This window comes from Leptopilina boulardi, unplaced genomic scaffold (assembly GCF_019393585.1).
Source record: "Leptopilina boulardi isolate dan_hultmark-lab unplaced genomic scaffold, ZJU_Lbou_2.1 LbouV2_237, whole genome shotgun sequence".
Taxonomy (NCBI): domain Eukaryota; kingdom Metazoa; phylum Arthropoda; class Insecta; order Hymenoptera; family Figitidae; genus Leptopilina; species Leptopilina boulardi.
Window position 1 is genome coordinate 668,747 of NW_026137793.1, and position 27,749 is coordinate 696,495.

General features: G+C 30.6%; 1 protein-coding gene across 1 annotated transcript; it reads right to left on the reverse strand.

Moving 5' to 3' along the window:
* Positions 1 to 916: 916 nt before the first annotated feature.
* LOC127280349 (protein embryonic gonad-like) lies at positions 917 to 27,546 on the reverse strand. Its single transcript, XM_051303302.1, has 3 exons — positions 26,965 to 27,546; positions 14,687 to 14,764; positions 917 to 2,840 (listed from the first exon to the last, which is right to left on the reverse strand). Exons 2-3 carry the CDS (start codon positions 14,762 to 14,764, stop codon positions 1,686 to 1,688), a joined length of 1,233 nt encoding a protein of 410 aa, XP_051159259.1. The 5' UTR covers positions 26,965 to 27,546; the 3' UTR covers positions 917 to 1,685.
* Between the last annotated feature and the right edge of the window lie 203 nt (positions 27,547 to 27,749).

Consider the following 27,749-nt stretch of genomic DNA (forward strand, 5'->3'; position numbering starts at 1 on the left):
TATTTATTGTTAATAATATTTTATATATTCTAAATAACATTAACTATTATTGGCTTCACATTACCTGTTCGTGGTAAAAATGGGAGTAATAAGCTAATAAGGATGAAATTTGCATTGGAAAGCGTGTTTTAGCATTTTGTAAAAAAGTGAGATTTTAAGTCCGGATGAGTACTTTGCCAGTATTATGCCAGTATTATGCCAGTATTATTCTAGTACTACGTTAGTACTGGTGAGCGGGACAAAATCAGTACTGGACAGCGTTACCAGCCAGGGTTGGTCCACTACTGGCCCAGTACGGCAGTCAGTACTATTATACTGACTGGCAGTGTTGGGTCAGTACTATGCCAGTGGCACATTTCTACTTGGGGTAACTCAATGATTTTTCAATCTTCTCTTCCTGGTGCAATTGATTAATGGTTTATCTTGCCAATCGAATCCTCTCGTGTAATATCATCTTTTTCTTCATAAGTATATAAATATGTAAATTCAAATTAAAAAAGTCATCAAAGTTTTCATATATAATCAAATAAATATATATTCTGAAAATTGTTTCACAAAATTAGTGTTTTATAATTTATTGAAAGTTCTGATTTGCTAAGTGAAAATTATAAGGTAAAAAATTTAACAAACACAAAAAAAAATTTTTTGATTTTAAATTTCAGTAATAATAATAAGAATAACAACGAAACAATTAGGAAAAAGGTAATAAATAAGAGCAAAACACAATTTATAGAATAAACAAAAATATGTATTTTCTTGATAGACGCTTAGGTACTGGCCGCTCACTTTAACCATGACAACTTATCACTAATATATTTACAATTAAATGTGACTTTTTAACAAAACTTGAAGAAAATATCAAAATTTACATAAACATTGAAACTAATATAGTTTAATTTTTAAGACAAGTCTTGTCAAAAAAAAAAAAAAAAAAAGAATAATAAAACATTTGCCATAAATCAGATGAGAAACAAGAGTAGCCTGAGCTCCCTTTATATGGGAAACCCAATACACAAAGCGGAAAACAAGAAGCAACTCATCGATCTACGGACGATCCCTATTATACGTGCGTATTTACAAAACGAATTACATCGGCTCAAATGTCTTTTTAAACATTGAGTATCACTTACACACACATTATTATACTGGCCATTCGTATTCGCGAATAACGAGCCCGTGAATAGAATCGGTTGAGGGATCTCCTGAATAAAATTTTACTCCACGCATTTTGATTTCAAAAAAAAAAAAAAAAAAAAAAGAAACTTACAAACTAACTTTAACAAATTATCACTTTCACACATATAAATAGAATCATATAATTATATTTTTATATACATATGTATATAGAAGATATTTATCTACTGGCCGATGTTTCTCACATCATAGTCTACTTTTTTTTCTTTTTTTTTTTTTTTATACAAAAATCAAAAAAAGGATATACAAAATCCATATTTTTTTCGATTCTCTTAGCTAACTAATCTTTACAATAAATAAGTCGATTTTTTCATTTCGCTGAAGTGACATAACTATGTATTTACAATTTGAACACATTTTTGTGATGGACGCACGTCAATAAAATTTTGACAAAAATTCCTATTAGAATTAAATCCATTTTAATTGATTTAAATAAATTTGATTAATTTACAAAATATTTCATTTTCTTTCGCGTCAAAATGTATATATATTTAAAGTGTGAGTGGTAATTCAGCAGGCCTTTTAACACCAAGTGTAAGATCCAAAGGTTTACTTTTTGTCATTGGTTCATCTTTGATTTCAATTTTCATACTATCCATATTTTTTGCATGACTCTCGTGTGATGTGAAACACGGCCTGGGTGAATTTCTACTCGATCTAATGCTAAGATCAATTGGTTCGTCTTGTTCAATTGCCAAACCACCGGGACTTGGACTCACTAGAAGTAAATCACCACCTCTTGGTGAATGTTGTGATGCTGCTGGTGTAATAAGTCCAGGCGGTGGATACACTAAACCAAGACTATGATGAGGATATCCAGTTGTTAATGTAACAGTGGCATTAATTTTTCTCGGTGGGAATTCTCTTTCCGATAATGTTGGCGAGGCACTTACTTTAAAGTAACTCAACGCTGAATTACATCTTGATTCATCGTGTTCACCATCAACTGATGATGCACCACTATCACTTGGTGTATCAGCTGAACGTTTATAAGTTGGTAAAAATGGTCGAAATACTTCAGGTGGACTCGATGGTACTTCTTTTTGTGTGAAATTCACTGGAAACATTGGCGATGTTAAATGTGGATGTTTATAAGTAAATGAAGATGGTGGCGTTGTATCCCTTGGTGGTGTACCTGGATGTTGATTAATTCTCTCGCGTTCCTTTTGCCATGCAAGAAGCCTAAGATGATTTTGAAGTGCAATATCGTCGGGATGTGGTGATTTATTACTTCTTTCACGTTCCTGTTTCATCATTGCCACATGAAGAATATGTGATTGTAATGCTAAATCCTCTTGGCTTGGTGACGTTCGATCTTTAGTTTCTTTAGTGTACATGAGATTTGGTTGCGTTTGAGTTGGTGTTGATGTGAGAAATCCTGGTATAAATCCCGGTCCAAATGGTGAGCCAGTGGGTGTTCCCATGTTTTGATTACCATTTGTTTGCTCCTGTAGTAGACAGTGAATTTTAAACCAATTCGATCGTCTACCATAGCGTGAGCCGGACTTGGACATTCCCACCATTAGACACTTTCGCAGTCGGCACGCCTTACATGCCGTACGATTTTTCTTGTTGATTACGCAAACTCCGCCATTCTTGCACTCTGAGATGCTGCCCAAGTTGTTGTAGGTACGACCAAAGAAGGACTGTAACAAAATAAAGAAAAGTTCATCATTAGATAAATTATTTAATAGAAAAAATAGTTTATAGAAAATATCACTGGGATTGGGAGACAAACCATAAACTAATGAACCAATAAGCGAGGCGTGCGGTTTATTCGTTACCGAGGAAGAAAGAGTGGTAAAATTCGAGGGTTTGTTAAATTACTAAAAATTCTAATAAAATATATTTATCGACGTAAACATTCTAGATTTTTCTATTTTTAATTAGCTTCTTATAACTATATAAATAGGGGTAGAATCAAAACGCCTTTAGCACGCCACGCGCGTTTCCAACTGATTGAAGTTTAATGTTACGCGCGTCATGAAAATTAGCATGCCTAGAAGAGAAGAAAAAGAAGAAGAAGAAGAAAAAGAGTATAGTCGATCGTAAAGTTAAATGCTTGTCGGCCGACGATAAAACCACCTCGAAAGATCCAAGAGAGAGAAAGAAAGAAAGTTGAACCTGCTCGCACACGGTCATCGAGCATTAATTTATGATCCTGACTTTTGTTTTGTAGAAACCCTCTCGTATATATATATATAGAATTTCGAAGCGCCGGTTCGATCCGATTCGCGCTATAGTCGCTCCTCTCTTTACTTCCGAATAAATTATCATCTTTGACCAAGTGCCGAATTCATTTGTGAATCAGCAACCTGAATTCCAAAAGATCACGTGGGCGAAAAATAACGGATTTTAAACCCACTCTTCGACAAATTGCTATTGTTATTTTAGCAAACAATTTACTTTCTAAATTATTTTATTTATAACAAGACATAAACTTCACTCTTAACGGATTTGACAAAAAAAACCGTTTGTCATGTTGCGTTTCGTATATCTCCTGAAGCTATACAGTTTCACATTGCAATCTTTTGGTATCTAAAATAATTATCTCTCTTTGATGCTGTCACAAGAAGAGTGAGTTTATGAAAGACACCTGCGCTGATAATTTTCACCACGTGTATAAATTTCAAGATAGTATCGTCAAAAGAAGAAAAGTTTTCTTTCTTTCTTTTTTTTTCAATAAAATCTTGAAAAAGATGATAATCACGGCGTAATTTATCGTTCCAAGGACAAATTTACGATTGACACGAGGTGTAACAGAGAAGCTTGTAAGAAATTTTTTTTTTTTTTTTTTTTTGCGACAGTTCTTCTATAGAAGTAAACGCGATCACCATTTAGGGGCGCGTGCGACAAATCCGCGTATAATCTGAGCGCCGCACACACACACACACACACTATATGGCTTTTGCAGAAAGGGGATTATCGTTTAAATCAAACGGCACGCCCGGAATCTTGAATCGATTTGTAACAAGACTGCAAAATATCCTCCAAGAAAAGTTGCGATGAGGAAGAAGTGGAAAAAAAATTTTTTTTTTTTTTTCAAACATGTTTAAAGAGATTACGTGTGGGCGCAATAATTGTTTTTCTTTTCTTTTTTCTAAAATCGCAAAGAAGGAAAGCTGTTGCGCTTGAGTTTTTTTTTTCTCTCTCTCTTTCGCTCACTAAAGTCTCATCCAAAGTACGAGCCATAAAATGTCATTGGTATGACGTTCGACAAGTCGATCACTCGCCTCAGTGCGAGAATTTCCTAGGAAAAAACGCACATTTTCCTGCACGTGAGAGGAATTGGATTTATAGTTTCTAAACCAGAAGTATACTATACACTATATATATATATATATATGCCGAATAAGAGAATCAACTGAATTCGAATCCATATATTTTCCATTTGGTGACTTGTCAACAATTTTATATCCAACTTTGTAATTCGAATATTTTGCTATAGAGAAAAGTAAATTTCTTTTCTTTTATATTTTTCAACTTTTCTAAATGCGCATTTCAAGTGTTTTGATTTAAAAAAAAAAAAAAAAGGTTACGTAACCTTTTATTTAGTTGTGACTTTTGCATTTATGTCGGCAGGTGAAATTTAGTGAAACTGATAAAATAATTCAAGCCACGCGAGAGAGCAAGCAAAGTGAGTCATCAAGTAAACGATGGAAATCAGTGTTTTAATTAAAGTGATGAAAATCTCTCTGTCCTATCGTCTGAAACATAATACTCCCGGAAAAGGCGTCTCTCTTTCGGAGATTGTATATACGTGTATGTGAATATATGTGTGTGCGAGGATCATGTATATATGTGTAATACCGAATGATTGCAAAGCACGAAACAGCTCAAGTTATTTCGTGATTTGAGTCAATTGATGGCAAAGTGCAATTAAATGACGACAGCCTGCCGTTTTTCTGGTTCAATTCTATATACAACAAATTAGATACTTCGGTCTTATTTTGTACAACTATATATATATATATATATATATATATATCGAAGCAATTATATACTAATTCTCTCTTTTACATCCAATTTTCAATCTTGCCTTTTTCGTATATTATATCACAGAACATGTCATGATGACAAACAATTTTGAATATAATTAATTCTTTAGTAATTAATTATTTGAAAATTAATTTTTTTAAAATACTTTTTGTATCGTTTTATCTAAGAGGTTGTTTTTTATCGCAGAAGGTAAAGTAGAAAATTCGCGTCTGCGCAGAATACATCATCGGAAATTTTTTTTTTTAAATATTCTGCGCAGACGCGTATTTAACCTACACTGAGAGAAGTTTAACGCAACATCTGCATTTTTTGAGGGACAGATATTGTACCACAATTATGTGCAGACGCAGTACTAAAATCGAACAGCAGCAGCGCCAATTGAGTACTGATTCTGACCTAACTTGTGGGACAAACGATTTAGTACAGTATCTGTCCACCAAAAAGCGCAGCTGCGATACAATTTAGAACCGATGTTGCTCGAAAGGTTAGGTACACTATCTGAACGTGTGTTTAGTACGAAATCTGTGTTTAATTTCTCTCAGTGTATATATTACTTTATCTAGCTTCTTTTCATCATTTAGCTTTGAAAACAGCATCTAAAGAAATGTTCAAATTTTCTTGAAATAATTTTTCATTTGGGAGAATTTTTATTTCTTGTTTGTAGTTTGCATATATATCATGAATCTATATATTTTATTAAGGACGTGGGAATGTGAAACGGCAAATACTGACCGCGGACTTAGGAGTTCTTTTCTTTCTCTCACGTGTGTGGTATATATACGTGCGATCGTGTATGCTGTCTTCGCGGGTGAGAGGGTCCCGTGTCACACGTCGTTTGCTATACGACCTCGCGAGCATCCAAATCCCAGTTGGGGTTCTCGAATTTCCCATTCTACAACTTGCATTCTTTTCGTTCTTTCTTTCTGTATTTGTTTTTTTTTTTTACAATACCAAACGATTTTCAAAAATTATATTATATTCACAATGCAATTTTATTCGCGATTATGATTAATAAAAATTCTATTTCGAATATTATAATATTTATGCCAATATCATTATGTAGATTTACTTCAAACTTAGGTGAATAATGATCTTATACAGTATGCGCGACGTTAAAAATAATTTGCTTAACTAATCGATTAATTCTTGTCTCAAGAAAGGCATTATTATCACGGAAGTTCTATTAATCACAGCAAGCATTGTCAAAAGAAATCTAAATAAATTTAAAAAAAATTTTGATTAAATCATCATTAGAATTTAATATTAAGTATATAGAAGAACAATTTTTTTTCAGATGAATTTACACCTTTTCTAAAATTGATATATATATATATATATATATAAAAGAGGGGAGGGGAAAAAAAACTTTTGTGAGACAAATGCTTGACCCTGATTCTGCGATTCTCATCGATGAGTACGTTCTTGGAATCTGCGTCACTTGTTCCCAGTTCCAACTAATTCTCTCTCTCGTTGCTTTATTCTGTTTCCTTCCTCGACGGCATTCCCCGGGAGATGACTCGACCTTTCTCGTGAGCTGAAAACCGGATCACGTACTTTATAGTGTGTTTATTACACACATATACACCGCGCTCAACAGGGAATCAATGCTGATTCGTTTTTACGGTTCAATTTATATAGATTTCTTTGATTTGATTTAATGTTACGGTTTAATTTAATGTTTAATTCAATTTTATATAGGATGAATAAGATGCGCGAGAATATCCGAAATTATTTGAAAAAATTCGTATCTATAATAATAATTTACAGCGAGAATAGTGTAATAATAATTTTTGGAATAATTATACAGAAATTGAAAATAATTCACAAACTAGAATACAATTGTAAATATATATATATATATATAAATCTTTTGTAGAACTGGGGATTTTTATATGCTGCCTGCGTCCACCCACTCTCATTTTCGTTTTAGAATAATTTCCCCCTGATTCTTGAATCGCGAGTGCATTGCTTGAATTTCAATTGAGTTGAATTCATCAATATTGTGGGAGTTTGAGGAGTCCCTGAAGAACACACAATGTATAATCAATTCTCGTATGGGAATTAGTGATTCGGATTTTAATTAAACGTTTAATTTTAAACGAATTAAATGCTTGTTTAAGTTAAAAAAAAAAAATCTGATTCTTGCAAATACAAAAGCGGTTTGAATAAACGAAGAGGGAAAAGAAAGAGGCGCCAATCGGAATTATTTGTTTCGATTATTACGGTAAATAAATGCTCTTGAAAGATCGTATAAGTCTTTTTTTTTTTTTATCACAATACCAATATGGCAGTTGATGATTTGTCTTCCTTTGGATGCTATTTGTTTGCATTAGATATATATGCTCTAGGCGACATCGGGAAATCGCCGCCAATGGACATATAGACTTTGATCTTTATATAGCCAAGGGCTCTATTGATGCTCTTGCGACTGATTTGTGTGATCTCAGGGCTTTTAAAACTAGAAAACATTGAATGATCAGTATATATAGAGAATTAGACGAGGATTTATCAGAAATAAACTTCCGCGTATATATCTGCAAAATCGTATATTATATTATACAAAAATGGGGCATAAAAAATTTTTTGATTCTTTCAAAATAAAGATAATTAATATTTTTTAATACTTTATGAAATGAATCATATCATTTGGAACATTAAGCCACCTGCTCTTAAAGATTTATAGACCAACACGATAAAGCTAATAAAAAGAAAGTAACGGTTAGGGCAATTATTAGAATATTACGTGTAAATAGTAGCGCTAACCACAATTCTAATAAAATTTATCACGAAAGTAATAAAAGTTCCTACACAATTACCTTCTGGTGTTGTAATTCGACTATTCGCTATATATATTTATTTTCATTTGCTTTCCTTGTCAAGAAAATATCGAAATGAACCAGAATTCTACTTTCACCCTGATTTTAAACCGCGAGCGCGATAATATCGCACGAGCGTATATAATCATTCCCGGTAAAATATATTTACAATTTAAATTCATAGGCTCATTCTTCTCAATTTTTCCTTTATTATATATATAATATTTATATATATATATATATATATTCATTTCCGGAACTTTGTGTGCACCTGAAATCGAGCACGACCTAGGATGTGTTTACAGGTGAAAGTGAAGTTATTAGAACTTCGACTTCACGAGGGTGGGAGGGAGAGAGAGAGAGCAAAATTCTGCTTCCGCGCGCGTGGATAGGACAAAACGAATTGCATCAAACAAGGTGAACTGCACTAACCTTTCCTCACCTTTCGTGAATTAGTTTCGGTACAAGAAAAGTTGATATGAAAGTCGATTAGAATTGTTTGTATACAGGGGTTTAATATTTATCAGTGAAATGTCATCAATTTTGCGCATTATTTTTCTATAAATTGACGACGAAAACAAAAATTAAAATCATATATATATTTGAAAATGTAACGAAAAATTATTCTTATACCGATATATATATATTTTTTTTATTAAAATTTTAAATATAAATCTAAATCATATTATTTACTTATTCTTTTTTTTGCAATTCTAAATTATTGCAACAATTTTCAATTATTTACCAAGATTGTATACTTATATTCTCTAGAGGAGAATAAATTATGATTGCGTGAAAGTTTGTTCTTTTCGAAAGAAAATTATGTAAAATTAAAGTAGATTCGATCAATCTTGATGATTTTCTATACCACTATATATTGAATGTCTAAAAACTTGTAAGGATTTTAATTTATAAAATATAGTTTTGTAATTAGCACTTCAAGTAAGATTTTATAATTAATATATATTATAGAAGAAATTCAATATAGAAGAATAGTGTCATTTTGCAAAATAATTTTTGAAAAATAATCAACACTAAATTATAATAATTAATTTGATATAAGTTAATGATTTTTTGGCAAATTTTATAATATATCAATGAATCTGTCGTATATAGCGGTCTCTGTAATACCGGCATTAATTCTTCTATAGCTAATTTCTGCGCATCTAGTTCTGTCAGTTATCATAACCTCCAATTAGAAAATAATATGCACTGACCAGATATGCCTACACTTTTTTGTCCTTTTCTAACGCAAGTGTTGTCATGGAAACATATGCGATAGAAAAGGACAAAAAAGTATAATATACGCAGCCAAGGGAAAACAGTTATTATTATTACATAATTTAAAATCATAAAAAGAAAATAGCGGTCTGCCAGACCGGAAAATCGCTAAGTGTATAATTTTTCAGTAGCGGAATTTAAATTAAAATGAAGTTAAATTTTTATTTTATAGGTTATGTCAAAAATTGAATTTTTTAATAGTAAGATTTCAAAAATACAAAATGTTTATTAAAATTTTTTGGTTTAAATATATATGTTTCAATGAAAAAAAAAAAATATTTTTTCTTTAGAAAGAAAAAACGAGGTGAAAAATTGGTAGTCAGGAGTAATAATAGCGATTGGCAGTATATATTGCGTTATTATTATACATATATATATATATGTATATCGAGGTGAAATAACGAGCGCACTTTTGAAATCGAATTGCATAATATCAATTGTTCTGAAAAGATCAAAGACAGGACAGTAAAGCGAGGTCGTTGTCATTGCGCAGAACCTCGTCTGTCTGTTGAATGTTAAGTACCATCCTGCAAGGGCGATTCCATTTGTCAAGTGTATGTGTGTGCGATAAACGCGCTCAACTGGGTGACTCGGCGTGAACTGGGGCACCTGTACGTGCGTTCAAAGAGAATATAAAGATTGCATCCCTACTCGTCACTTACATATATATACCTATATACTTACAACTACAAATATATTCCGCACTCATATTCACACATCCACCTCAGAGATGATAATCTTTTCAGAAATTAACAACAAATCCCAAGAGCAGCAAAGATATCCTTCTTGCCATATTCCACATATATAAGTTAACGTAAGCGCAATTTTACAAAACCGCAAAAGAACCGCTCACAACTAGAAGATTGCGTCTATTATGATAAAATTATATATATATATATATATGAGAGTGCATCTCCTAAGCGCTCCATTTACACAATCGTTGCGATTTCATTTGATAATAATTTTGAATATTCATGAGAGAGTGTGCGATAAGATTTTCTTCCCCCTTCTTTCAAAAGAATAGAGAAAAAGCACACCTTTATTAAGAAAAAAGTTTTGCTGCGACTCTTAAACAGAGAGAGAGAGAGAGAGAGAGGAGATTTACGAGGCTCTTGTGCTTAAAGGAATAATGTTTTCTTTAATCCATCATGAAAGAGATGATTAGGTAATTCCGTAGATATATACTCGTATTTTCAAGTTGCAACACATTTGCGAGAGATGAAAACGGCAGTATATCTGCCATCTTTCTCTGGCGTACACGGATGCTGACCGATCACATTTGGATTCGTCAGATCGACAGATCCTTTCATAGATCGCGATTTATGGATCGTAAAATTAAATCGTAAAGTCGACATCGCGGTGGTTTGGCCCACATATATATATATATATATAAACCCTACACACGCAGCTGGTGTACGAAAATAAAAAAAAAAAGGAGAAAAGTGATGAGAGAGAGATAAAAAGACAAATCGCACATACTTATAGGTGAAATGTGGTTCGCGGTTTTCTCCTATATAAATGTTCACCGCAAAAAAAAAAGGGCCATTTGAAAACGCCCCCCGCTTCCGAGAGCGATCGGAAACTGCTGAGGGACAAACTTTCTTTCATCAGAAACTAATTCTTCCCACGGAAATATTATTCTCGGGGACGACAAAGTCGTTTTTTTTTTTTAAAGTGACACATGTCACACTCCCACTTTCGTGACAAGTTGATTCCTTACATTTTATGAAGAATAGACTCGGCAGGAAAAAGATCCAGTCGATCATTGACGGATGTCCGACTAATAATCATCAATTGCATGAGATGTTTAGCCGAAGACAGATGCTAATAATATACCTTCTTTTTTCTCTCTAATTTTATCTTTTCGTTTTTTTGTCCCTGCTTCCTCTTTTTTTATTCTTATTTTCTATTTTTCGCATAAAAAACGCTTGAATATTGGGAAAATTAGGGTTTATGTTATAGGATTAATAGAATAGCACTGCGCAGCGCCGCCATAACAGCGGGAAAATTTGAAATTTTTTTTCAATGAAGAAAAATGAGGTCGATTTTTTTTTTTTCACTGGAATGAGAGGAATAATATATATATATATATATATATATCAAAAGAGATGTGTCGTGGAATGTAATTGTAGGTTGGAAGGGTATTTAAATGGTGTGCAATTAGAAGAAGTAATAGCGCACTTGGGAAGTACGTCCGTGAGTTGTTTTGAAGTTGGTGGTATAACTCAAGTTCTTCTATACTCTTGGATTCTTGCCATGTGTTAAACACGATATTCTTTCGCTTTTACGAGCAAGCTAATTGTAACCATAGAGTAAAAGAGAAAAATATTCGGCACCATGTCGTTAAAAAAAAAAATAAGTTCTGATATCGATATCTAATTTCTGATATAGTTATAAATATAAAAAAAAAATAGATAATAAATTAACGAACTATTTTCTACCTGCTATGGATTTCCCTAAACCGGAAACTGACTTTTAAGAGGCTAAGTGACTTTCTTGATTCTTTTGAAGGCAACGGAAGTTGAATGAATTCTAGGTTGATGACAATAAAGCGCGTCAAGCATCAGGAATTTCCAGAGACATACTTTTCGTATACGACATTTTTTATTTTCTTTTTCGTTAATGAATAAGTCAAATTGTCACCATTGTTTCACGAATGAATAACCTGACTTTTGAATCACTTGTCGCTTTTCTCCCGTTTGAACTACTGTTTTTATAAGGCCCGCCCAAAACCTGTAATTGTTTTCTGTTTTTTTTCGCATATATATATATATATGAGTCGTCGTATAATTTTCAATCGTTCATTTGTGAAAAACAATGGAGAGAGAGAGAGAGAAATTTGCATCATATAAGATTGTCCACGACCCAAATGTAGTGTGCATGTATATATATATGTGTCTGAGGTTTTAACGAATTCAGACCCCGCCGGAAATGGGGTCTTGCAAATTGGTGCAGTGACAAAAAACCTTGCGTAAATATTCATTGCAGTCCTCGCTTCTTTGTATATATAACTCTCTCCTGATTTTTTTCTTCTTCTTTAGTATCGTCGATTAAAAAACACATATATGCATTTAGATTACTTGAATTCAATTTATTGCACAAGAGAAATAATTATACTATTATGGAAATATTTTTATGGGTTGGTACTAGTCAAATGTGATATTTGAATTTTTTTTAATACGTTATTGGAAGTCGAATCGAATCATATTTTGTGTGCAGATTTTTTTGGACTCTGAAAATCCCAAGCAGAGGGTAGGCGGTCGAGAAAGTAAAAAAAAAAAAAAAAGGAAAGAGGATCGCGAACACTATAAGGTTCGGCTACTCTCGTTCGAATGTTACGCGAAGAATCCAAACCGTGATCGTTAGTATGCTAATGGAAGTTCCTCCAATATATATATTTATATATGTATTTAATGGTCCTGTGTATAGTGTTCGTTAAATTATTTAAAATATTTCCGAATGTCGTTCTAATTGGTGCTAGCGCGCATCTAGGATATGTGTGTGTGTGTGTAGCCGAAAACACAAGAACAGAGACTGAATATAATGCTCAACTGTATATTGCTGAAACCTGGCGCCACGAAATTGGATAAAAGAAATTCTTGATTGTTTCTACCATCCGAGAATGTATATATAGCTGCATAAAGAAATTCTAATTCATGAAACATTTATATTCCAAAACGAATTTAGATATTTTTGGAATATTTAGAATTTGAAATAAAATTGATATATTCATTAAACAAAGTTGATTGGAGAAATTTATGGAAATTTCTGAGATAGTTTCTATTCGGAAGAGCTGTTTTCAAAATTAAGAGCTTTTACTGTTTTGTTATAATACAGTCGCATATATATGACTAAAGTAACATCAATTTTTGTATTAAAACTCATGTTGAACATATGTGTTTTTCGTTTCCACCTTAGATTGGATATTTGCGCGGTAAATTCAATTGGTAGAGTATATCGGGTGCCCTAATGAGGTCCAATTACTATCGAATGGTTCACTTAGTATGCAGTACCGATATTCCTTTGCGCAAAGTGTATATATATATATATATATGTGTGTGGTATACGACGAGAGCAAGGGTCAACACCCTTGGGCTGGACATCTATCTGTTGGTTAACGAGACTGCTTCTTCAATGTGCAACAGCAGCAAACTCTCTTTCCCCTAATGCTCCTTTATGCTCGTTTCTCGGACAAAGTCGAGTCAAGTCTACTCTCTTTAAAGCGCAAGCCGCCTTCTGGTTTTACGCGTGCTTCTCGTTTGCGCACGTGCACCACGTCCACCTGTTTCAATGTTCATCCGTCCATGCGGATCTTCGTTCCTCTCCTATATATATATACATACATACATTTAAATTATTATACATGCTATACGCTGCAAGAATAGTTCACTGCGATTTGTAGAAAATAGCTCTTTTTTTAACGACGACGACGACAAACAGGAGACACGCTCAATTTAACAAGGTCGCACTCGCACTCTTTTTCGGACTATTCTTATTAAAACGGACTTCAAGAAGAAAAAATATACCTGCGCGGTTTAACTTTTGTTGAAAAAAAAATTTGATGCAACTGAATTTTTCACAATTTATGAAACTAAATTTTCACTTTGATGTCAATGATTTAATTTACTTTGTAAGTGACTGTTTTAAGGTTAAATTTGTGTCTGCGCAGAATACTCAAAAAAATATACGATTGATGATTAGATGTGTTCTATGTTGACGCGAATTTATTCATTTTCTACTTTATTCTCTGTGATGAAATTCCCTTTGATTGAGATTTCACTGAAGAAAAGTGAAATTTAGCAACTGAACTTGAATAAAATTTTCACTGAAAATTAGTATAGAATTCTTTACTAATCAAAACAGTTAAAATCTGCATTATCATTAATCGGTAAAGCAAATTTAACTGTTTCAATTAGTAAAGAAGAATCAAAATTTAATTTACTAATTGTAAATTGTTGTTACTAAAATATCAGTAAAATATCACTTATTCAAAAGAGAGTAATGTTTTCTATAATCTGAATTCTCTTTCGATTTTGATGAACAATTTTCAACTAATTTTGGTTTTTTACAACGAAAATATAAAGAAATAACTAATAATCTTCTAATTGAAAATTGTCTACGTATATATATATATATATATATATATTTAAGGAGAGAAAACATGAAGGTTATTTAAGAAGGCTATAATTGTAAAGTGGACTTGCTCTAGAATTACGTAAATTGGAATATTTTTCCAAAGGAAACGTTATATATATATATATAGTATAGCCTAATGCTCCAATTATGCGGCTGTTGTATAATTATTATTAACAGTTTTCCCGTCAAAACACGCGATTTTAAAAATAATTTTTCTCCTTTTCGAAAAAAGAAATCATAAAATAATATACTTTTCTTACCTTGCAACCTTCACAGGTAAATGCTCCAAAATGAAAACCTGCTGCCGGTTCACCACAAACTTTACACTGTTGATTCATCTAGAACAAAAAAAATGTCAAAAATATTATTTTATTATCGAAATCAATTTTTTTTTAGTAATTTTAAAAGATTTTTTTTTTAATTTTACTGTGAATGTCGTCGTCTTAAATTCAAGAGAAAAGTAAAAAATCATTTTTGTTTCAAGGACATGAAAAAAAAAAAACCTTTTCACTTCTAATATTCCAAAAAGAAATTTCCAATTTTCTCGCATTTTTTAAAAAAGAAAAAAATTTGTTTCATTCTCTTGAAAATATATTAGGGTCCATCGAAAACGAGTTTTCTTTTTTTTTGTGACACGATACTATCTTTCCTTCGAGGCCATCTGTCGATTCTTTTTTTTACAAAAAAAAAAAAAGAGAGAAAAATGTCCACAATAGGAAAAGAATTTTATTGGAAAAATTGAATTTTTTTCGTTTTAAAAGCATACGCTTATAATTCTCCTATATATCATAAAATAATTCAACAGAACGTTTTAGCGCTAATTTCTTGAACAAGAGTGTATGTATTCCAGCAATTAACAAATGCTGATTCGAATCATGATGACCATAAAGTTACATTCAATTAAAGCATACTCGAGTTTCTTTAGCGCAATGAGCGTATAGTCGTTTTGAGCTTTTAAGGTTAACAATGCGCAATGGCGTATATATATATATATAATTCATTTTGAAAACACCCTGTCTCGATAAAGTAAATTGAAAAATCCCCGCTTTTCTCTCAACGAACGATGAGGCTATAAAACATTTGTGTGAATCCATAGGGAGTGTACACCGCGGTGATTCGTTCGACTCTTATAAAACGCATGTTGTGTTTTTTGCCTCCTTTTTTCTCTCTCTCTCTCTCTCTCTCTCTCTCTCACTCTGTATATATGTTGCCCGGGTATTTTAACGAGAATTCAGAGTGGCGGTAATTAGAGCTCTCTCGAAGGAACGAGAGATCCGATACGACACGAAGAGGCCCTCGTTCATTTGTACCTAATTACGTTAAGCCGCGAGACCGCCGACGGCGAGTAACGTCGCCTCTGTCCCTATATATATATATACGAGCAACAAAACACACATATATATATATAGAAAAGAGCCGCTTCATTAGTTTCCAACTTTTTACCCCTAACGTGTGTTCAATGTCCGCATCGTTCTCTTTTGATTTCACCTTTCAGGAAAATGTCTCGATTCACACGAATCATTATTTTTCCCGCGCAAGTGCATGTATGCGGCAAATTAGAACAAAAAAAAAATATTCTGAAATTTAGAATATATATAAGAACCAATTTAAAATTTTTTTTTAAGTGCGCCTTTATACTATATATGAATATTAAAACTCATTCACATAAATATTTCATAAACAAAATGAAAAAACAAAAATTCTATTTTATGTCCATTTTATTATCCCTTTTACACTAATTTAAATATCTACATTATGTCAAATTATTAAGAAAGTAGTATAAAACTTATTTCGGCAAACTATAAACGGTTTTTTTTCCGCGATCAAATTGGCTATACTTTAGTTACCTTTTTTTTTTTGGCAAGTTTAGTTGGACAATTTAAATTTAATTACTTCATATGCATTTTAATCGCTTTTTTAAATGACTATTCATTTTTATTAATTGAAAAATTATAAACTATCGCGATTTTTGTTTATTTCGAGTTAATATTAATAATGTCAATATATTCAAGACAAATAAAAGAATAAATATAATTGGTAGTAGAAAAAGTTGTTCTATTATATATATGTATATATATATATATATATATATATAAAATTTAGAAATTAAATATTATATTGAACTTTTAAATTAATTACCGATAATTTAAATATAATGTATGAAATAGGTGTAAAATATAGATGCTCCAGTTCACGCAACTTTTATGATTGAGAATTTTGAAAGAAATAATTTTTTTTTTTTTAATGAAAAAATCTAAAAGATATTTTTTTTCAACGTGCTCATTGAGCAATAAATCAGAGGCAAAAAGGGGGACAAAAATATTATTAGTTCTGATTTTGTTGTGTTTCATCATTTTTCTGATTATGCAACAAGGGAATATCAAAATGTGACAAGTAACGCAGCGCCACCTATTAAATATCTTTCATCGGTCGGTAATTCAGGAATTGGCTTAAAATTTTATTGCCTTAGGTATAAAAAAAATCAATGTGGTATTAAGATTACTATAAGTGAAAGAGACAAAAATCTTAAAAAAAAATATTAAATTATTGAACTAGAGGAAAAAATAAATTATTATTTTCAAATTGTTTTTCTATAGAATTTAGAGGTAAGTTTTAAATTTACTTTTAAAATCAAATTCGTCACCGCGACAAAAGGATATATATAATAATTTAGTCTTTTTACGAAAAAAGTATTAGCACGCGCGCTAGCCACAAATATGCTCCCCTTTTAATTTTTTTTTTTTTAACGCCGCAAATGCTTCTCTCACCCCATATATATATATAGTTTCCATGCGAGAGTCAATATTTGCACAGACACTTGTTACATCATGAAGTAGTCGTACCTGCTCCAAATATCAACTTACAAGGTTTCAAACAGGGGCACAGTGAAAGTTTCCTCCCCCTTTTTATACCTTTTCGTCTGCCGTGATCTCCTGGTCGAAAAGTTAGGGTCGAGAACCCTAAACTTCTTTTAGGGATACGCTCTTGCGACATTGCAGTGTTTACGCACCATTAAATTCGACTCTTGTATATATGACGTTTATCCCTTTTATTCTTTTTTTTTTGCCTTTCTTTCTTCTCGCACATTTTTCTATATATATACATATATATAATCTTCCCCCTCCCCCCTTGTGTGATTTGAAACCCTCATGCTATTATTGTAACCCTTCTTCTTCTTTTTTTTTTGCTTCTTATTTGCATTCATTTCGTCACTGTGAGCTTCCTGATCGTTGAGAACGTGGAGTTAAGAAGTAATCATTAGTGAAGCTTATATATGATATACGAATAAGAAGAAAAAGAAGAGGAAGAAGCGAAAATAAAAAGAAGAAGAAGAAGGAATTCAAAAGTGAACAAGATAATTGCGCATAAGAGAAACGTAATTAGTGAAATTAGGTTCGACTTATTAAGGCTAATTCTAATCATGGTCCGGTATCCGTTCACCGATCAATGATGAGAGCGGTGTGTGTATATATATATGTTCGGTAATGATCACAGGGTCGAGGAAAGGTGTCATGAGAGAGCTCGCGTGTGTGATTTACATCGGATCCTTCAGGCGCAAAATACGACGCACGAAATCGATCGTTCAATTTAAGACCAGTTTCGGATCATCTTCAATATACGTCACTCGACAACCTACCATATATATTATATAAAGAGAAACCGCTCGATATTGTCAATCGATATATCACTTCAAAAGTTTGTATTGATTTATGATTCTTTTGATGGAATACACTTTTAAAAATACTATTTTACTATTCTACACGTAACAAAAAATTTTATTCTATATTTCAGAACCATAAACCAAACTATACTTTTTCAAATATTGAATTCGAATCTAACTTCAGAATTGACCCAATACGAGATATTCTAACCTAAAAGACGTTTTTTTCGACCATATTAGGTTATGTAACATCAAGAGGTAATTTTGTTTCAAAAAAATCGTTACAACATCTGAAACTATATACTATTCTTAACCTTTAGAATGCATATTTTGAAACATTAAAAAATCTTTATTTGGCTCTGAGTTATCGTTATTTGAATTTTCTGCATTTGCTGAAGAGAATTGCAAAGTTCAAAATGTCGGATCCAATATGGCGGACGAGTTTTGTTAAAATTCATCGAATTCACTTGAAACTTGTTACTCGGGGGTTTTTTGGGGCCGCTAATGATTACGTATCCGATGTCAGTTTTCAAAAAATTTTAAATGTAGCATCCCAAATAGCGGAATTTTTAAATAATTCATCGGAATTTACTTAAAACTCATTACTTGATGGTGAATATGTTTATTTATCTCTTTTTTAAAATTCAAATACTATTTAAAAAAAAAAAATTCATGCAAATTAGAAAAAAATTATATATTTACTGCAGTATAGTAAAAAAACAGAAATAAATCTAATATTGATTAATTAAAAGTAAGGCAAAGAATCCCAGTTGCGAGCGATGCATATATATATATTGAAAAGAAGAAAAGGCGACACTTTTTAAAGATTGACATAATGAGACTCTTTGAGAAAGAGAAAGAGAGGAAAAAAGAAGCTGGAATAATAGAGATCAGGAAATAAAAAGAAAAAAATGAGTGTCATATATATATATATATATATATATATATATATATATATATAGAGAGAGAGAGAGAGAGAGAGAGAGAGAGAGAGAGAGAGAGAGAGAGAGAGAGAGAGAAATTTAGCATTCTCTGTTTGTAATAAAAGAAGAAAGGGAACGTATATGATACTGACAAAGTAGTTACGTTTCGGCCTAGTAAACTCCATTGTAATTTGGTTTTTGAATGCCTATACAATAATCTTTCTCGAAAAAAAAAATCTCAGCTACTTCATTTCATCTCTCAACTCCTGAAAAATATTCCCTACTTATCATTTTCTCATAAATAAATACATATTTCTGGAAAATTAACTCTCTGTATCCATCATTATAATAATATTCTTATATATATAGAATATAATATCGATCCAAGAATTAATGTTGTTGAATTTTTCCAAGAAACAGACCGCACAAAAAGATACAAGTCATGGTTTCTCGTGGGTGAATTCCTTTTGTCAAAATATCGAAGCGCTTTTTTGACCCAGAAAATCGGGGAGAAAAAAAAAAAAAAAAAAAAAATGTTGAAAGGCAAACGTATCGCGTTCTCGCGCAATTTGTATCGAGGATGCGTTTTTAACGATCCTCATGATGGATGAAGAAGAACGGTTTTGTTAGGCTCTCGATCGGGCCTCTGAAAAATGATCTTTTGGCCCCGGGGACAGAAGTGCTTTTTGGGGACCTCCTTCGGTTAATGTTTTCGCGATCCACAATGCGCGCCACGGGAGCCAAAAAGAGAAGAAGAGAGAAAGAGAGAGAGAGAGAGAGAGAGAGAGAGAGAGAGAGAGAGAGAGAAACAATTAATAACCTTCTGTAGGATCATTTATCGCGACAGTTTAAACTGAGTCGAGAGGGTCCTGCTGTCCTTGTCCTCGTCCTTATTCTTGCCTACAAGTATCTCTCTCGGTCTAAAATATGTATCTCTGTGTGTGTATAAAAAAATGTATATATATATATGTATTCATAACTTAGTTTCTATATATGTTTGGTTCATATTCACTCGACGACATTGTTCGTCTCCTTGAGCCGTGACCGATCCGATTTTTAACAGGTCGAGACGTTAAAGCTCATATATATATGTATATATATATATATATATATATATATATATGCGTGTATATAAACTGATCCGCAGGAATATCCTCCGGCACTCGAGAGGAGCGGACAACCCTTTCCACTTGTGAGAATCGCGTTTCGCATATAGTCTTGCCAATTCGCCATGCTCGCGTATAAATTGAACGAGTCGCAGCTGCAACATGCTCAATCGCAGCTGCGCGCAACATTTTGATATATACTCACGTTGCGAATCTCTTTCCATTTAGTCAAAAAATTTTTGATAATCAGATGATATGTTCCTCGTGTCAAAGATAAAAAAAATATATATATACTCTTCGTTTAAGAGAACTTCCTCTCGATAGGAAAAACAAAGTGTTATTTTAACACCAGAATTGGTGTTAAAATAACACGCAACAAATTTTACCCTATAAATCTGGGTTAAATCTTATGGGTTTTATAGCATTGGAGAAAATTACCCGCAACAAAAATAACAACAGCTTTTTTCTGTGTCGTCATTTCGATGCAACTTTCAGTATACGTTGGAAAACAAATTTTATTTTATTCAAATAATTAGTTTACTTCAGGCCTATATATGGTTTATATACTTATTGACTATATATATATATATTATCACGCGGAGAAAAATGGAAAAACGAATAAAGTAACTTTTACTATACTCTAAAAATAAAACGTGAAAACTGTCCGCAGTTTTTGTGCTATATTCTAGCAATTTATTTACTTCAGAAATAGTAAAATTTACTATTTTCAGAATAATTTTTACTATTTCAGTAGAGTAAATTTTTTACTAATATTTTTGGAGTAAAAACATTTCCAAAAATGCGCAGAAACTGCCGACAGTTCAGGTTTTACTTTTAAAAAGTAGTAAAAATTATTTTATTCGTTTTTTCCATTTTTCTCCGTGCAGATAAATAATTCCTTGAACTAAATAATTTTTAAATCAATTAAATTTTCTTTCAAAAATACAAAAATTATTGTTCTAAATTTATTCACAAAAAAAAAAAAAAAAAAAAGTAAAACTTTTACCCCAAAATTGGTACAAAAATTAACTGCAACAAATTTTATTCTATAGTTGAGGGCGCCACTGTAATTTGAATAAATTTATTTTTATTTGTTTCAAAATACAATAGAAATTATCGGTTTAAATATATAGTTTATTTGATTCCAATAAAAATGGTTTAGGAAATATTTATAATTTGATGATAGTCAAGTAGGTAATCGATTATTTGAATCAAATAAATTTTTTTCCACTGTATTGGAATTTGCATGACGAGGAAGTCAAGAATGTTTTTCTTTTTTGGAACTTAAGGTCCGTAAATAAATTTAAGCAATTTCAAAAAAATTAATTCATTGAAGCTGACATTTTGATTTTTTTTTTGAACAGTTTCATGTTTTATTTCATATTTCGCGCTTCACTTTTTGATTTTGCAATAAATGACACGTTTTGTATATATATACGAATAAGGCACGGTTTCACATAAAACAAAAGTTCTGCTTTATTTTCTTGTATAAATATATATGTATATGAGAGCGCAACTGGAGTGAGACAAAATGGCACTTTATGAGATTCGTGCACTTTGAAACGTGTCATTCTTGAATCGCGGCATTCGTTTCTATTGTCTTATACAACTTTTGCGCTTACACAAAATTCTCAAGTGCTTTGCATTCAAAAGTATTATAATAACTATAACTTTTCGTATAATATATATATATATTCATTTTACATATATCGACATTCTTTTATATATAAATGTTTATAAATGTTTAATCTGACATGTAACGAACTAACTGAATTTCAATAAAATATATATTTTCATATTTTCTATAATGTATATTTTATATAAATTTTATATAAATAAAAAAAAATATATTTATTTAATATAATGCAATGTATGTTTTAAATGAGTTGGTATTATTTTGACACAACATTGGTTGTAACAATTGTTATATTATTATTTTTTACTATATTTGATTATTATTTTTATTATTATTATTATTTTAAAAATGTAAATTTTTTAGTAAGAATAAAATGTAAGTAGTAAACAATCCAAAATATTAATTATACATGGTGATTTTAATATTCCGAACCCCCTAAAAGTTTTTTTTTTTATTCTCATTTTTTTGTTTGTTTTTTAAACAAAATTAATGGGATTAAAAAAAAATTTTAGGAGGTCCGAAACATAAAAATCCCCATGTTTATTTGAATTCTGATTTTTTAGTAGTGTTAGGATCCTTTAGGATCTTGAAACTAGATTTTTTTTTAGTTAAAACAGTAAATTACTCAATTTATAGATAAATAATAATTAATTAATTAAGGATAAGAGTAAATTTTGATAATTTAATCGAAATAAATGATGATAAAAAATCCTTTCTTATTATATTAAGTTCTAAAACGACCGACACCGACCGACACCAAAAACTAATTTTTCGTTTTCTTTTTAAAATTATTTACAGTTTTCCTTCAAAATTTGAAATCACATGCCTTACATACATGTCTATTCAAAAAAAAATGCCAAATTTTTTTTTGCGCGATTTTTTGCAAATTTATAATTATATTGTATATGCATGTAAATCACGGGGATTTTTGTGAATCAAATGTTTTTGGTCGATGACTGGTGTAAACCGGAAGTCGGGGAAAAACTTGTTTCAGACGCGCGCGCGCGCACGAGCGCGTTGAAATAATGGCATGTGCCTCGAGGGTGAATTGACGCACTTTAATCTCTTTCTCTTCATTTGGCGATCAAAATTCATTGATTTACAATCTCATAAAATTTAGACGTTATTTTTAACCGACGCTCAATGCTTCTATATATATTTATTCAAATTTACATTTCTTGCACTATATAAGATGTCCGCTTATTCGAACAAAGCAGAAAAAAACCGACATTTTTTTTAGATAAATTAGTAACTAATTAATTAAAATTAATTAACTAACTAATTCTTAGTCAAAAATGACTATAATTGATAGTAGAAAACTACTAAATCGTTTATTAAAGTTTACTAATTAAAATAGTATATAGCCATTACTATAAATAAATTAGTAGTTTTTTTACTAAAAATTAGTTTATTTTTAAATCCAATTATTAAATCAATGTTTTGAGTATTTATTATTATTATTATTATTATTATTATTAATTTAGTAACTTTTGACTAATTCAGATTTGGAGAGCAAGAAATAGTTTTTAGAAAACTTTTCATAAAAAAAAAAATTTTTTTAAATTCATTGATCGTAAACGTTGTGACTTTCATCATTGTGAAAAAAAAAGAAAAAAAATTATAAATAAAAAGAAAATTTTAAGACGTAACAAAATAGAATCATTTAACTCCGGGAAAGGAAACGATTTATTATTATCATATCAGTTTTTTTATCCGCATTTAAATTGCCATTTGTCAAAAAAGATAAATTCACATATTCGACACAATTGATTTTCTCCTTCTCTGTGTATGAAAACTATATGTCCGCATCTATCGTGAGTGACTTTTTATGTATATATCGATTAATCGCATTCTCAAAGAAAGATAAGATAAGGGGTTAACAGGGTGTGAATAAACGCGGACCGTTAGATCTGGAAAATGTTCATCCAAATGAAACAAGGGACACCTTGTGGAAAAAAAATATATATATATACAAGACACTTAACCAAACATATATGTATATATATATAGAAAATCTCTCCAACTAACGGAATCACTAAACATCCACATTCCACCTTTTTTTTTCCTCTCTCATGTATAATCTTTATCTCTCAAACTTATAATATATACAGTTAGCTTCCTGTCTCAGAAATTATCGAAATTAACAATCACAACTTTTTTTTTCTTTTTTAGAAAAAATCGGATTTGAAGGAAAAAAAGTGACCTTTTTTTTCATATCGTGTGAACTGAGAGGCGAATAATAATTGAATGTATAGAGAATGCAATTGATTTTTGCTTTTGAAATAGTTCGTGATTCAAGTCGCAGAGATTGGATTTGACTGTATATAAATTCGCATCAGTGATATATATAATAGCGCAATCACGAAATTTCACTATATATATATATATATATATATATATACGTGTAGAGTACAATAATTTCTTCCGTGTCTCGAATTCCCCCCCTGACAATATATATATATAAAGGATGTTGGCAAAAAGGCGTTAAGTCAGATCACGACCCTATGGGTATAAGTACGGCGTTCCGCGAAGGGTTAATATGCAAATAAAGTCCAGCATGCGTATGGACACACACACATATAAGCAAAAGTCAATTCGCGCAGACATTGAAGAAATAACGTTGCAACTTTTGAGACACGCAACTTTACTAGTACAAGTGGGGTAATAACCGTATGAAAGGGTCACAATGGAACTCGACATACCGCAGCCGGAGAAAAAAAAGGGCAATAAATATATTTTGACATGGGAGAGCCTCGCCGCGAGTATATATATATTTAGTATGCGGAGCAATCGTATAACGCTCTCCTTCACTATAATACTCATATATATATATATAATACGTCAATCCAAATGCCTGGACTTTTGCCAGGTGCCCTTTTTTGTTATGCCATGCGAATTATAGCGTCGACGTCCTCTAAGACGACGATAGAAAGGCAAATATTGTAGCAAACAAGGGGTGACATTATAATGTTTTCATTTGCCACGTCCTGCGAACTATATATATATATATATATATGTGCACGCGATCTTCAAAAAATGTCCCACATGAGAATTTAAGATATATATATACTATGTTATATATATATATATATATATATATATATAAATTAACCCTTTTGTGAAATAATCTAAGATAAGACCGCAATTATAATATAAACGTTCTTTAAATTATATATATATATATAGAATTATTTTTGAAATTCTGTAAATTCTTATCTGAAAGATTGTATAAAATGATGATAAAAAATAACATATGCTCTTGCAAATAATTATGCGCCTATGCGACAACTCCCGACAAGATAATTATCGAATTAAAATAATTTGATTTTTAGAAAATAAGTGCGCCTTTTTTCTTATATATATATATAGTAAATATTTGTTTTTTATTTGAAATAACTAAAAATGACTGTAATTATTAAATCTGTGTCTTAAATTTTCTAAAAAGTTATAAAATAAACGAAATAATTTTTTTGGGCTTTAAATTTGTTTTAAAATTATACTACAACAATGAAAACTGATGTGCACATTAAATATTTAATAAATTATTAACTTATTTTTGGATATAGGAAAAAAAAATTTATTTCCTTCAAATAATCTGCTATATACTTATTATTATGAAATAAATATTTGTATCAAACAAATTTTAATTGAATTAAATAAACTGTATTTGTTTCAAAATACAAAAATTATTCATTTAAATACAGTTTATTTAATTCAAATAAAAATTATATTTAGTTCAAGTAAATATTTATTTGATAATAGTCAAGTAACCGATTATTTGATTCAAATAAATTTTTTTTTAATAATAATAATTTGTTAATAATTAAATTAACTTCTTAAAACTGACTTCCTAATTATAAAATTATAACTCGTAAAGTATTAAATCCCTTCGCTTCAACTACAAAAGGGTTAGACATTTATAGCATCCTCGAGGGTGTTAAAATTTAACTCCCTTTTTTTTATTTAAAAAATTAAATATTCGTATTACTCTCTAAATTTTAATTAGTATTCGTTGCACTAATTCAAATTAGTATAGAAATTTTCACTAATTTTTAGTAAAATATTACTATATATATTTGATTTAGCAATGATTTCTTTTCACTATAAAATTTTAGTGAAAAATGCTATACTTAAAAATTAGTAGAAATTTTCACTAATTCAAAATAGTGAACGAATTATCTAACTAATTGAAATTTTGACAGTAAATTTTATTTTTAGAAATAACTAAAAAATTCCTATAAATAAATTTTGTGCCGGAAATTTTTTGAAAGTTCAAATAAAGTTTACAATAAAATATAATTGATAGTTTTAATTATTTATAATAAAACGATTAATAGTTTTCAATTGTTTGGAATAAAAAAATTCATAATTTGAATTTTTACAATAAAAACAATAATTTATATTTGTTCAAAATTTTGATTAAACTTAGCGAAAAAGGTACAAAATCAATAGCGCAAAAAACGTCACTTTTTTATTTGCAATAAAAATTGATTAAAAAAAATATATATATATATATATATATTTTTCTCTTATAGAATCAAAAATTAAAGTTTACTTAAAAATTTCGATTATTTAATATTTTTTGACGGAATTAATTTTTCTGAATAGAAAAAAAATCGTATCGCAGGTAAAAGAAAATAATATAAAACTATCATTATTTTATATGAATTGTTAATGTATCTAATTAAAATTCATAACCTTTTTTTTATTTGCAAACCATTCTTTCTTACTCCGATTTGTTATTTCGTTTTCATAAAAATCGTAAAATTTCTATTAAAATTTCAATTGAAAAAAGTGTTTCTTCGCCCCCAAATAAGAAAAACTATTTGGACAAAAAAAAATTTAATAAATTATCATAAAATAATATCTTCTTCTAAAAATCATAAGAATGTATAAAATTTGTTTTAAAATAATATTAAAAAACACGGATTTTGGCAAAAAAAATTCTCCATAAATTGTCAAAATTTCAAATTTTCCCAAATTTCTTAAATCGTCATTTTTCCAAAATTTAAATATTCAAAAAAAAAAAAAAATAGTAAATTTTTCTTTACCTTGAGAAATAAAAGAATATTTTAAAAAAAGAAACAAAAAATTGGTCATATATATAAAAAAAAAGTGGCGCAAAGAAAGATAGTAACGCACGCGCTATATACACTTTGGAGACTTTAACGCCCGCACAAGGAATATAATTATAAAAAAAAAAAGCACTCACCTTTAATGTTGAAATAATTCAACGACAATTTTTGATGCACTCAAACGATCTCCACGTTATGGGGACAGTCAATGAGATCGTTTGGAAACTTAGTCCTTTACCACATGATAACGATCCAACACTTATTCGATTTTTTTTTCTCTCTTCTTCAGTTTTTAAACTATATATATATATATATATATATAAATCTTCTTTCTGCTGCCTTATATTTAAATTCACATAAAAAATTTTTTTTTTATCCCAAAAAAAAAATTTAACACTTTAACGACGATTTTAACACGTGAAAATTGTTTCTCTTTTTTAAAAAGCAATTTTCAAAGAAAAATTCTATATATATGAGTATAAAATATATATAAAAATATATCCGCGTATCCAAAAAGAGTTGTTGATTTTGAGATGTTTCTACAAGTGCCGACGGCCTCTCTCTCTCAACACACACAAACAGGTGGCAATAAGGAAGATATGGGGGATATTAAATTTAAAAAAAAAATAAATAAATAACCACGATCACAAATAATACAACCACGTCGATGGACGGGAGAAGACTGCCGCTTAGAGATCTGCGACCTGTGCGACTGAGGAAGGTGCCACACAGCTCTCTTTGCCTGAGACGATTTTCTCCTGGCAGGAGTAAAATCGTCCCACCTGTTAACACGCCTGCTTTAGCAACAGCCAATCGTGTTAAAAGGGGACCTAAGACCCAACCAATCATCATTCACAGTTATGTAAGACAAGTACCCCCTGAACACACCCACTTTTTCCCCCTGCGAACTTAACTCCTTGAT

Coding starts and splice junctions, on each gene's coding strand:
- LOC127280349 (XM_051303302.1), bottom strand. CDS start 14,764: ATGAATCAACAGTGTAAAGTTTGTGGTGAACCGGCAGCAGGTTTTCAT. Junction 2,841..14,686: donor TTACCTGTGAAGGTTGCAAG/GTAAGAAAAGTA, acceptor ATTTTGTTACAG/TCCTTCTTTGGTCGTACCTA.